General features: G+C 43.6%; 1 protein-coding gene across 2 annotated transcripts in view; it reads left to right on the top strand.

Moving 5' to 3' along the window:
• AGAP3 (ArfGAP with GTPase domain, ankyrin repeat and PH domain 3) overlaps positions 1 to 13,611 on the top strand; it is a 179,265-nt gene that overhangs the window by 101,634 nt on the left and 64,020 nt on the right. For both annotated transcript variants that reach the window (XM_068235247.1, XM_068235246.1), the window contains exons 6-8: positions 6,044 to 6,178; positions 6,781 to 6,908; positions 9,627 to 9,782. In XM_068235247.1, coding sequence (XP_068091348.1) covers positions 6,044 to 6,178; positions 6,781 to 6,908; positions 9,627 to 9,782 — 419 coding nt within the window. The remainder of the gene's footprint in view (positions 1 to 6,043; positions 6,179 to 6,780; positions 6,909 to 9,626; positions 9,783 to 13,611) is intronic.

Raw genomic sequence — 13,611 nt, 5'->3', positions numbered from 1 at the left:
TGGAACTCACAACAAACAAACATTCCGTGGTGATGCATCTGCCATCAGTAAAGGTGTTGCCAAGAATGTTAATCAGGCAAAGGAAACATTTTATGAATGGTAAACACCGACTAAATAAATTATTGTTGTAAGATATAAGAAATTTTAATTATTTAGTTACCGTATATTCTGACGTATAAGACGACTGGGCGTATAAGATGACACCTGCCCCCCCCCCCCCCCCCCCAACTTTTCCAATTAAAATATAGAGTTTGGGATATACTCGCCGTATAAGACTACCCCTCTTCCGACACACACCAAATAAAAATTAAAAACCATCACATGCTGGTGCTATGTATGAACAGATGCTGGTGCTGCATTGTACTGTATGTGGTGCCCAGAATATAACAGTATATAGGTGATTGACTGATTGGATTGGTCAACTCTGCCTCTCCCTCAGAGGATTGGTCAGCTCTCCTTCTCCCTCAGAGGATTGGTCAGCTCTTCTTGGCTCCCTGTTTATCAGAGCGGTATGGAAGAATAGATCACACTGTGCCCATAAAACACGCCTCTTTCACCCTTCTGGCCCACCCTTGTATCCTATTTACCTCCTTCTCTGCCTCTCAGATCTCACACATGTGCCTGCGCTGCTTCACTACAGTCCTCAGCAGTGAGATCTGAGAGGCGGTGACAGGATAGGGCGTATCACCCGGCATCAATGACACCCGGCATATAAGACGACCCCCTCACTGTTCAGAAGATTTTCAAGGGTTAAAAAGTAGTCTTATGCGCCAGACTCAGTCCTGACTCAGACGGGAAGTGACTACAGTGTGACCCTCACTGATAAGAAATTCCAACTATAAAACGCATTCCTAGAAGAAAATGGCTTCTGAGAGCAAAAAAAGAGGTAAAAAAGGGGAATTTCTTATCAGTGAGGGTCACACTGTAGTCACTTCCTGTCTGAGTCAGGACTGAGTCAGTCACTTACATACCTGATATTTAACTCTTTGAGGCAGAGAAAGAAAAAAATGAACACAGCATAGTTATTTGTGTGCTAGGCACTGTACATACACATGCCAATCTCATGTCACATGTCACTTTGGGTATCCTTTAAAGTGACACTGAAGGGGGAAAAAAAACTTATGATATGAGTTGTATGTGTAGTACAGCTAAGAAACAGAGCATTTGTAGCTTAGAAGTTATCCTTATATTGTTTCCAGCTCTCCAACCAAGCTTGGTGGCTACAGTGCTGATTTTACTGCAGGGATGTTCACAGGGTCATTAGCTCTATATTATTTTAAACTATAAAACAGAGCGGAGTATAATTGCAAATATGACAGAATTGTGCAATGTTAGGCCTCTTGCACACTGCAAGTGATTCCGATTCAGATTCCGCTTTTTAATCAGTTTTTACATCCGATTTAGATTCCGATTTGCAGTTTGCTCCCTGCACACTGCAAATCGGAATCTGAATCGGATGTAAAAACTGATTAAAAAGCGGAATCTGAATCGGAATCACTTGCAGTGTGCAAGAGGCCTTAATGAAAAAAAATACAGTATCTAAAAATAAGAGACTATTTTCTTTGCTACTAATGTTCTATTAAAGGGATACTGATCAGCTTTAAAAAACACAATTGGTACTTACCTGGGGCTTCCTCCAGCCCATCGTAGGCCGTGAGGTCCACCAACATCCTCCTGGCTCCTCTCCCGGTCCCGCTGGCAGCTCCGGTAATTGGCGACTTCCGCCTGAAGTTGCCAGTAGGTGTCCCCGCCGTGCACATTACGTGTCATCACACCAGCTGCTACGCATCATCATGGCGGCCGGTGTGAGAATCCTGCACATGCGCGGTTCAGAGTTAGAGAACCGTACATGCGCAGGACTCTCACGCCGGCCATCGTGATGACGCGTAACGTACACGGTGGGGACTTGTACTGGCGACTTCAGGCGCAAGTCGCCAATTAACGGAGCTGCCAGCGAGACCGGAAGAGGAGCCAGGAGGAAACCTCAGGTAAGTACAAATTATGTTTTTTAAAGCTGCTCAGTATCCCTCTCATTATTGGTACTACACATACAATTCATTATATCATACGGTTTTCTGTGTACACACAATCGTAAAGAAATACTTTAGCTCAGGGCTGCATTTACCATTAGGCACATGCTTGCATGCAGCTAATACAAAAAGGGCAGCTGAATACAGCCAGCACCCCCATCCTCTACTTCCTGCAGCTGCCTGCTTGCTCTCGCCTCCCAAATACAAGAAATCGCCACTAATTGTATACAATGATTTGCTCCTGCAGGTGCACATATAATATGGAGCATATGTAATAGCTTTTGTATGGTACTGTTCATATACAGGAGGGGAGGATTCTACTGGAGTATAAAACCAGGGCTGTGGAGTCGGTCCAAAAATCCACCGACTCCGACTCCTCAGTTTAGGATTCCACCGACTCCGACTCCTCGACTCCGACTCCTCTAATTTGCATATTACAATTTTGTTGATTAAAAGTATGTAACATGAAATTCGTCTCTTAACTGCCAACGCATAGGAATTTTACAAGACAACTGAAGTGAGAAGGATATGTAGACTACTATATTTATTCCCTTTAGACTAAAACTAGTCCTTGGTAAGAGTACTTGTAAAAGGTACAAACCGGAACAAAGAACATCTATCAGGCCCTAGGCAATGTAAGTGTGGGTACATGTAAGAATGATGTGCAGGTACTCTGCAGGGGAATGAGGAGATTGTAAACAGACAACACCTGTGTTCAATGTGCACAGCATTCTCAGTGGATTCCCTGCAGCTCTGTGGGGAGTGCATATGTAGAGTATAGTACTACTGTGTAACAAAGTAAACCTGAGACAGATGAAATTAAAGTTTTATACATACCTGGGGCTTCCTCCAGCCGCCTTCAGGATAATCAGTCCCTCATTGTCCTCCTCCACCCCCTGGATCTTCTGCTATGAGTCCAGGTAGAAAAAGTGGGATCAGCGCATCACCAGGCCGCCTCTGAATGGCCTCAGCTCAGAGATGCGCTGAGCCCCCCCAAAGACTACAAACGCACCTTGAACCCAAACAGAGGCTCTGCATATACACCAAAGGAAAACTAACAAGTGGGAGCAGCTGACCAGAATTAAATCAAACATAGCAAAGAAATGAACAGCGCTACTTAAAAACAGATGAATGCTTACCTGCAAAAAAGTGCAGACCCCACTCATGGGATACAAATACACAATGAGCACACATACAACCTGTCTACCACTTGGAGGATGTTAGTTTCCACTAACACCTTGCATGCAATTTGTTAGGTACTCGTCCCTCCCACTGTCGAAGAAGTCTTTCCTCCATGGGAGGAGACCTAACACTAACTAAATCCTACCTATGCATATACATAGCCTGGGCGCGCTACCAGTAAAATTAAGAATTGCGCAGAAAAAGTGGGATCAGCGCATCACCAGGCCGCCTCTGAATGGCCTCAGCTCAGAGATGCGCTGAGCCCCCCCAGAGACTACAAATGCACCTTGAACCCAAATAGTTTTTCTTTGGTGTATATGCAGAGCCTCTGTTTGGGTTCAAGGTGCGTTTGTAGTCTCTGGGGGGGGGCTCAGCGCATCTCTGAGCTGAGGCCATTCAGAGGCGGCCTGGTGATGCGCTGATCCCACTTTTTCTGCGCAATTCTTAATTTTACTGGTAGCGCGCCCAGGCTATGCATATGCATAGGTAGGATTTAGTTAGTGTTAGGTCCCCTCCCATGGAGGAAAGACTTCTTCGACAGTGGGAGGGACGAGTACCTAACAAATTGCATGCAAGGTGTTAGTGGAAACTAACATCCTCCAAGTGGTAGACAGGTTGTATGTGTGCTCATTGTGTATTTGTATCCCATGAGTGGGGTCTGCACTTTTTTGCAGGTAAGCATTCATCTGTTTTTAAGTAGCGCTGTTCATTTCTTTGCTATGAGTCCAGGTACTTGAGCCAGTCGGGCGTAGTGCGCATGCACACACTCCGCCGCCAGGAGCATACTACACCTGTGCAGCACTATTGCGCACGTGCAGAATGTTCCTGGCTGTGGGAGCGGCATGCGGCCGGACAGCACTGACTGGCTGAATTACCAGGACTCATAGCAGAAGATCCGGGTGGTGGAGGACAGCAAGGGACTGATTAGCCTGAAGGGGGCTGGAGGAAGCCCCAGGTATGTATAAAACTTTACTTTTCATCCATCTCAGTTACCCTTTAATTTGTAGTCACCAAACCAAATTTTAACAACATATCAAATTATTTGATTTCATCAGCAAAGAGAGTGCATACATTTGCATAAATCAGCATCAATGCAGAATAATTTCCATCTCGTTGACCATCTCTATTAGTGACACAGCTACACATCAGGCTTTATTCTTACAGCATAGATGTTATTTAGTATATATAAGAGATTCCTGTGTACACATCATATATACAGTCACAATCAGATATGTATATCTGACCTTAAAAATACGGGGACTGCTTTATTGAAGCAGCACAAGTAACTAATTTTGATTGGTTTATTTCATTTTTGTGGACTAAGCACAGCTATTACTGTATATATACGGTATATATACTGTATATATACATTATTTTTAATGACTATTATCTGAGAAATAGAACATTTTATCATATTTTCTATTTTAATTACAGTTACAAATTCATTAGGAGTCGGAGTCGGTGCATTTTTTCCCGACTCCGACTCCAGGCGCCCAAAATTGCCCGACTCCACGACTCCGACTCCAACTCCACAGCCCTGTATAAAACTTAACTTTTAATAAATAGTATAAAAAGATTCAGTATCAGTACATGTGATCACAATTGCGTGTATATACACAGGATGTAGGGCAAAAGTGCCACAGTTAGGTTGATGTTGGTGAGGTAATCGTATTAAATCCACCAAACAAACCAAAGTCCTCATACATCCTCAAAATGTATTTGTCTCACTAACCCACCACAAACAAAACCCAACATGTTTCGCTTCCAAACAACTGGTAGCTTCCTCTGGGGTAATAATACAGTGTTAAAGTGGATCCGAGATGAACTTTTACTCCTTGCATAATTGTGTTCCTTTCCTATTATTTATAAGGCATTCCTCAAGCCAAATACTTTTTTGTGTTAATACTCTAATTCCCTATAAACTAAACAAGCCACACCCACAGGTTTTCAGATAGCCAAGGCACTTTCAGACAGTAGCAAGGGCTCATGGGAGCTCAGTCTGGGCAGGAGGAGGAGAAGGTATTACTAGCCAGAGATTTCAGAGGCAGAGGGGAGGAGGGGGGGTTAGGTTTTTTTGCTCAAGATGCAGATAAGCCTGCCTCTGTGTAATGTTTACAAACAACATGGCTGCCCTCATTGTATCACAGGAAGAAATAATCCTATTCTTTTATAGCTGTTTGCAGCTAGAATGTCTGTGTAATCTATCTAAACTTTAGATAAGATATATAGACAAGTTACTTGTTACAGTTAGTTTTTCATCTCGGATCCGCTTTAAAGTACTGCTACCTCATATTTTTCTGTTTATCAGTATAAAGGTGGTGTGGCCTAGGTTGTAGCATCTCCAGAGGAGCGGAATCAGAACTTATGTGTCTACAGGCTCTGGAGGTCCAGTCATGCTCTACATAAAGCATTTGGGCAGGTGTATATCAGTCATAACTGACATAAGGTTTCATTAGATTATCACTGGAGTGTACAGAGGGGAAGGAGAGTAGTATGAGCAGCCTGTCATGTCCTATGGAGAAGGGAAGAGGAGGGCGAGTAACCTGTTCTATTCTGTGGCATGGGATGGTTGAGGATAAGCAGCGTCTGAAATGGCCCTGATATGTGGTAAGACATAGTTATCTATAACTGTAGCATGGCTCCCTTCAGGGCTCGATACTGTTGTCTATAAAGCTCAAGCAGTGTTGCACATAACAGACATACAATAGTAAACTACCGTGGGAATGGAGGAAAATAAATCAAAATGGAGTCTCTTAGGCTCAGTATTAGTAGAAATGCATGGCTACAGTTTCGCGATGCTTACGTTAAATCTTCAACTCTGGTCCTTCCAGATGCCATCAGCGCTACCAACCCGAGGGTCATCGATGATGTCCGAGCGCGGAAACTGTCCAACGACCTGAAGCGCAGCACCTATTATGAGACATGCGCCACCTATGGACTAAATGTGGAGCGTGTGTTCCAGGATGGTAAGTACCCTCATGGGGCGCCATTACCGATGACTTTCTCTTGGTCACCTTGACAGTTTCCGTCTTGTTTCCTCAACAACACCTTACCTCAACCTTACAGAACCTCAACTCTCCTCTCATAGGTTCCTGCATGTGTCCCACCCTTATAGAACCCTAACTCTAATCGCATAGGTTCCTGCTTGTGTCTCACCCTTATAGAACCCCAACTCTCCTCTCATAGGTTCCTGCTTGTCTCACCCTTATAGAACCCCAACACCCCTCTCATAGGTTCATGCTTGTGTCTCACCCTTATACAACCCCAACACCACTCTCATAGGTTCCTTCTTGTGTCTCACCCTTATAAAACCCCAAATCTCCTCTCATAGGTTCCTGCTTGCGTCTCACCCTTATAGAACCCCAACTCTCCTCTCTTAGGTTCCTGCTTGTGTCTCACCCTCATAAAATCCCCTCTCATAAGTTCCTGCTCTGGTATCACTCCTATGGAGTGCAAACATTTCCTTGATACCCTCTTCTTTCTCTAAATATCCATTTATTACATCAAGCATGTCCTCTCCTTGTCCTGGCAACACTCTCTCATCCATTGTGCCTCTTTTCTTTTTCAGTTGCTCAGAAGGTGGTCGCCCTCAGAAAGAAGCAGCAGCTTTCCATAGGTCCATGCAAATCCCTCCCCAATTCTCCAAGCCACACCTCCGTGTCTGCAGCCACCATTCCGTCCATGCACATTAATCAGGTAAGGAAGGCAGAGATGGCCGTCACCTTCCTGTGTCGGCAGAAGGGCGTATATGACGCTTATCCATTGACTTAAACTGCACTGCCATCTAAGCAGGAGCTAGAAAAGACAGCCAGGCATTTTAAATATATTCATTGCAAAAGGTTCACATGTTCAATGCATAAAACTTGGCCCATTTCTAATTCAAATGGTATTTTCATATACAGCAGAAAAAAATTAGTAAACTCCAGTAGTGCACAAGAGGGTCAATTCACTCACTCACTGAGCACTTTATTAGGTATTCCTGTACACCTGCTTTTTCATGCCAATACTTAAAGCACCACTATCGCAAATATATTTTCTTCCACGGTAAAATGAGCTATAAATTACTCTTCTCTTATGTTGCTGTCATGTTGCTGTGTGTACAATCCGCTGGGATTTTTCACCTTATGCATCAGAGCAATTTTCACCTCCCATTGATTCGCTAATAACTTTCACTACTTATCACAATTTATTGATCTACATCTTGTTTTTTCTGCCACTAATTAGGCTTGCTTTGGGTGGTACATTTTGCTAAGAATTATTTTTTTATAAATGCATTTTAACAGGATTAAAAAGAAAAAATGGAAAAAATTCATTATTTCTCAGTTTTCGGCCATTATAGCTTTAAAATAATCCATGCTACCATAATTAAAACCTATGTATTTTATTTGCCCGTTTATCTCGGTTATGACACCATTTAAATTTTGTCCCTATCACAATGTATGGCGCCAATATTTTATTTGGTGCATTTTTACCGTTTTGCGTCCATCACTATTTACAAGCTTATAATTAAAAAAAAATTTCCTAGTATACCCCCTTCAAATGCATATTTAAACAGATCAGACCCTTAGGTAACTATTTGTCTTTTTTTTTTTTTTCCATTAAAAATTTTATTTGGGTAATATTTTGGTGTGGGAAATAAACAGTTAATTTTTAATGTTATTATATGTGTAAATTGTAATGTAAAAAATATGTAGATGTAGTTTTACTATTTGGCCACAAGATGGCCACCTTGAATTTTTTTTTCTCCTTGTGCTTCTCGCTAAGCGGATGCACAAGGGGGATGCGGAAGATTTTTTACGTGCAGAAAGACTGAAGCCTCTTGTAAGAGCGCTTCGGTTTTTCTGCTGGGGACACGGATCGGTGATCGGGAACCATGTTCACGTTCACTGATCCCAGGGCTACCGGGGGACGGCACGGGGGCGCGCCTGCGATCGCGCAAGGGAGCACGCTGAAGTGCGGCATCGCAGCAGAGCAGCCGCCTGGACGTGAGCTTCACATCCGGGTGGCAGAAATTGTTAATTTATTTTTTACAAAAGCAGTCCCTGGACAGGATCTATACAAAGGTGCAGGTCTCCCCTCTACCTGTTTGCACATTATTCTGGCAGCTGTTCAGGAAAGGCTTTTGAAAATAAAGAAAACCCTGAGAATCCCCCATGAGGAGATGGGCTAGTCCAAAACCTGTCAGTTCTGTCAGATTTCTACTACCAACTGTAAGTGACAGCAACATAGGAAAAAAGTAATTTATAGCACATTTTACTCTAGGAGAAATGTACTTCTTATGCACTGTATGTGTTTTCATGTATTTTACATTGTATCATTTTTTTTGGTGATAGTGGCTCTTTAATTTGAGATTTTATGCTCATGAAATTTGGCTTGTTAGTAAAGCAACTGCCAAAGACGCCCTGTGGAGAATTGCCCTACCAGAGGTGTAGCTATGGGTGGGCAAGGGGGACATATGTCCCTGGACGCAGCACTGTGAGGGCACTCAGCACAGTCGCTGCACCCCCACGTGTGAGAGGCGGCTCGCTTCCTGATCACCGATCCGTGTACCCAGCAGAAAAACCGAAGCGCTCTTACTAGAGGCTTCAGTCATTCTGCAAAAAAAATGTTCCCGTCCCCCTTGTGCTTCCAGTGATTGCGAAGCACACGGGGAAAAAAATAAACTCAAGGTGGCCATCTTGTGGCCAAATTGTAAAACTACATCTACATATTTTTTACATTACAATTTACACATTTAATAACATTAAAAATTAACATTAAAAATTAACTGTTTATTTCCCACACCAAAATATTACTCAAATAAAATTTTTAATGAAAAAAAATTACAATAAAAAAGTGTCTGAACTATACTACGAACATTTTTTTTTAATTATAAGCTTGTAAATAGTGATGGACGGAAAAAATGCACCTTTATTTCCAAATAAAATATTGGCGCCATACATTGTGATAGGGACAAAATTTAAATGGTGTCATAAACGAGACAAACGGGCAAATAAAATACATAGGTTTTAATTATGGTAGCGTGGATTATTTTAAAGCTATAATGGACGAAAACTGAGAAATAATGAATTTTTTTTTTAATTTTTTTTCTTATTAATCCTGTTAAAATGCATTTATAAAAAAATAATTCTTAGCAAAATGTACCACCCAAAGAAAGCCTAATTAGTGGCGGAAAAAACAAGATAGATCAATAAATTGTGTTAAGTAGTGATAAAGTTATTAGCGAATTAATGGGAGGTGAAAATTGCTCTGATGTATAAGGTGAAAAATCCCCGCAGGCTGAAATGGTTAAAATAAATGCAGGCCTAGATTCTTTGAAGAGAATGTGTACTTTTAGCATATCAACTCTTTGTATTGTTCTGAGTGTGTTTTCCCTGTAGCATGGACATGATCTACTTTTTTGTTTTTATTTAGGCCACAAATGGGTCTGGAACATTCAGTGACTATTCTTCATCCGTTCCATCCACCCCCAGCATTGGCCAACGTGAGCTACGTATAGAGACCATTGCGGCCTCCAGTACACCAACTCCAATACGCAAGCAAAGCAAGCGTCGTTCCAACATCTTTACAGTAAGTTCCATAGAACAAGAGGCCCTGCATTTGTTAGTCTTTTGTTAGTGAAAGGGAAATGTCTGGGGCGTAAGTTTAGGTTTCGCGACCTACGAAATACTACAGAGTGACGTGACACACTGTGTGACCGTAGACACAGGGATGGAACATTTAAGTTCTGTTGCATAAGTTGTAACAGAGTTACTGTACAGGGTGACTGATAGATCCTTAAAGTAAAAAAAAAAAAAAGCAGTTTAATTTACCTAGGGCTTCTTGCAGCCCCCTACAGTCATCCTGTCCCCACGCCATCCTTACGAGACCCTCCACGAACCCCTCAAAGCTGGCCGGCCACATGCCTCCTCCTCGTATCCCCGTGCACGGCAGTGTTCTGCGCATGCACGGTATGGGAAAGTTGCTACTACGCATGCACAGAATGATCCCAGAAACGGGAGCAAGATCAGGATGCGCGTGGCTTTGGGCTGCGCATGCACAGTAGCCCCTGACTGGTCAGCTTTGAGGGTGTCGCCGCTGCTGATTGGAGGGTCTCAGAAGGCCGGGAATGGGATGACTGTGGGGGGCTGTAGGAAGCACCAGGTAAGTTAAACTATTTTTTTCCGTTAAAGGAGTATTGTAGAGGGGAAAAGAGTTGAACTTACCTGGGGCTTCTAATGGTCCCCCGCAGACATTCTGTGCCTGCGCAGCCACTCACTGATGCTTCGGTCCCCGCCTCCGGTTCACTTCCAAAATTTGCGACTTTAAAGTCGGAAAACCACTGCGCCTGCGCAGCCGTGTCTTCGCTTCTGCTGATGTCACCAAGAGTGTATTGTGCAGGCCCAGTATGGTCTGTGCCTGCGCAGTACGCTCCTGGTGACGTCAGCAGGAGCGAGGACACGGCCGCACAGGGGTTTTCCGACTTTAAAGTCGGAAATTCCAGAAGTGAATCGGAGGCGGGGGACTGGAGCATCGGTGAGTTTTTTCTTTTTTTCCCCCTACCCCCCTACAGTAGTCCTTTAAGTACCTAGTCTCACTCACCAGTAATGCAGCTATTTAATATTGTTGAGTTTTGCTTCTGAAACCAGTGATGACACTGCAGGGTTGCGTGTTCTGCTGCTCAACCATATCCATCACAAATACATGTCCGATGTTTACGTTTCAAGAAAAGCCTAAAACCAGAGAAAATCCATCATAAATTATTTCCGGTATTTTCACTAGTAAGTCAGTTCTGGTAGAATGAGCCCACGCCTGGACCAGAGAGTGGCAACATATAGAGACCAGAAAGGAAGACCATGAAGGGAAGCATCACATCTAAACCAAACAGAGAAGCCTCACTGAAGAGACAAGTGAAATGAAGCTTACTTGGAAGTAACATTTAGACCAGAGAGCGAAATATCACTGGACTGTAGAACATCTCGACTAGACAAATAAACCTCATCACTGAATGACATTAAGACCAAAGAGATGTCCCACTGGACATTAGCGCAAACTAAAACTGAAGAGAAAAGCCACATGGAAGTAGCATACATAGAGAGGAGCCTCACTGAAGAGTACGTGTGAGTAACACACATCTAAACTGTGAAGAGGAGCCACACTTGAGAGGAACACAAATCTAGGCTGGAGAGAAGAGCCACATGGGAGAATATCATAAATCTATGCTGGAGAGAAAAGCCACATGGGAGAACATCATAAATCCAGGCTGGAGAGAGAAGCCACATGGGAGAACATCATAAATCTAGGCTGGAGAGAGGAGCCACATGGGAGAACATCATAAATGTAGGCTGGAGAGAGGAGCCACATGGGAGAACATCATAAATCTAGGCTGGAGAGGGGAGCCACATGGGAGAACATCATAAATCCAGGCTGGAGAGAGAAGCCACATGGGAGAACATCCTAAATCTAGGCTGGAGAGAGGAGCCACATGGGAGAACATCCTAAATCTAGGCTGGAGAGAGGAGCCACATGGGAGAACATCCTAAATCTAGGCTGGAGAGAGGAGCCACATGGGAGAATATCATAAATGTAGGCTGGAGAGAGGAGCCACATGGGAGAACATCATAAATCTAGACTAGAGAGAGAAGCCACAAGGGAGAACATCATAAATCTAGGCTGGAGAGAGGAGCCACATGGGAGAATATCATAAATCTAGGCTGGAGAGAGGAGCCACATGGGAGAACATCACAAATCTAGGCTGGAGAGAGGAGCCACATGGGAGAACATCATAAATCTAGGCTGGAGAGAGGAGCCACATGGGAGAGCATCATAAATCCAGGCTGGAGAGAGAAGCCACAAGGGAGAATATCATAAATCTATGCTGGAGAGAGGAGCCACATGGGAGAATATCATAAATCTAGGCTGGAGAGAGAAGCCACATGGGAGAACATCCTAAATCTAGGCTGGAGAGAGGAGCCACATGGGAGAACATCATAAACCTAGGCTGGAGAGAGGAGCCACATAGGAGAACATCCTAAATCTAGGCTGGAGAGAGGAGCCACATGGGAGAATATCATAAATGTAGGCTGGAGAGAGAAGCCACATGGGAGAACATCCTAAATCTAGGCTGGAGAGAGGAACCACATGGGAGAATATCATAAATCTAGGCTGGAGAGAGGAGCCACATGGGAGAACATCCTAAATCTAGGCTGGAGAGAGGAGCCACATGGGAGAATATCATAAATCTAGGCTGGAGAGAAGAGCCACATGGGAGAACATCATAAATCTAGGCTGGAGAGAAGAGCCACATGGGAGAACATCATAAATCTAGGCTGGAGAGAAGAGCCACATGGGAGAACATCATAAATCTAGGCTGGAGAGAGGAGCCACATGGAAGAACATCATAAATCTAGGCTGGAGAGAGGAGCCACATGGGAGACATCATAAATCTAGGCTGGAAAGAGGAGCCACATGGGAGAATATCACAAATCTAGGATGAAGAGAGAAGCCACATGGGAGAATATCATAAATGTAGGCTGGAGAGAGGAGCTACATATGAGAATATCATAAATCTAGGCTGGAGAGAAGAGCCACATGGGAGAAAATCATAACTCTAGACTGGAGAGAGAAGCCACATGGAAGAACATCATAAATCCAGGCTGGAGAGAGGAGCCACATAGGAGAATATCATAAATCTAGGCTGGAGAGAGGAGCCACTGGAAAAAGAAAGTATAACAGACTTCAAGACTGGAGACCTGAGCAACACAGAGTAACAGATGTCCATACTGGAAAGAGAAATCACAACAGAGCATAACTTGCATCAAACTGAAAAACAAGGCCATATGGGAGCACAAGATGCATGAAGACATGAAGGTAGAGCCACATCGGAGAGTAGTAAACATCTAGGGTGGAGAGTAGTAAATATCTAAGATGGAGAGATAAGCCACACCAGAGAGTAGAACAAATCTAGGCTGAAGAGAAGACCCATAGGAAAGTATTAAACCTCTCTTCTGCTAGGAGTAGCACAAGTCTAAGCTGGAAAGGAGTCAAACCTGAGAGTACCATGCATCTAGGCTTGAACAGAGCATAACACGCATCAAACTGAAAAGCAGTGCCATATGGGAGCACAAGACACATCAGGACAGGAGAGTAGAGCCACACCGGAGAGTAGCACTCATCTAGGCTAAAGCTTGGAACCTCACCAAAGATTACAGCTAGGCTGAAGAGAAGAGCCACATCAGAGTGTAGTACAAATCGAGGCTGGAGAGAAGACCCGTAGAAGAGTAGTAAACCTCTAGGATGGGAAAAGGAGCCACTCCGAAGCATGCGTCTAGGCTGGAAAGAAGACCCACAGGAGAGTAGTAAACCTCTAGAATGAAAAGAGGAGCCACACCAGAAAGTAGCACACATTTAGGCTGGAGAT

This window comes from Hyperolius riggenbachi, chromosome 5 (assembly GCF_040937935.1).
Source record: "Hyperolius riggenbachi isolate aHypRig1 chromosome 5, aHypRig1.pri, whole genome shotgun sequence".
Lineage (NCBI taxonomy): Eukaryota > Metazoa > Chordata > Amphibia > Anura > Hyperoliidae > Hyperolius > Hyperolius riggenbachi.
The sequence above is the reverse complement of the archived record's forward strand: the minus strand, read 5'-3'. Positions and strand labels throughout refer to the sequence as shown.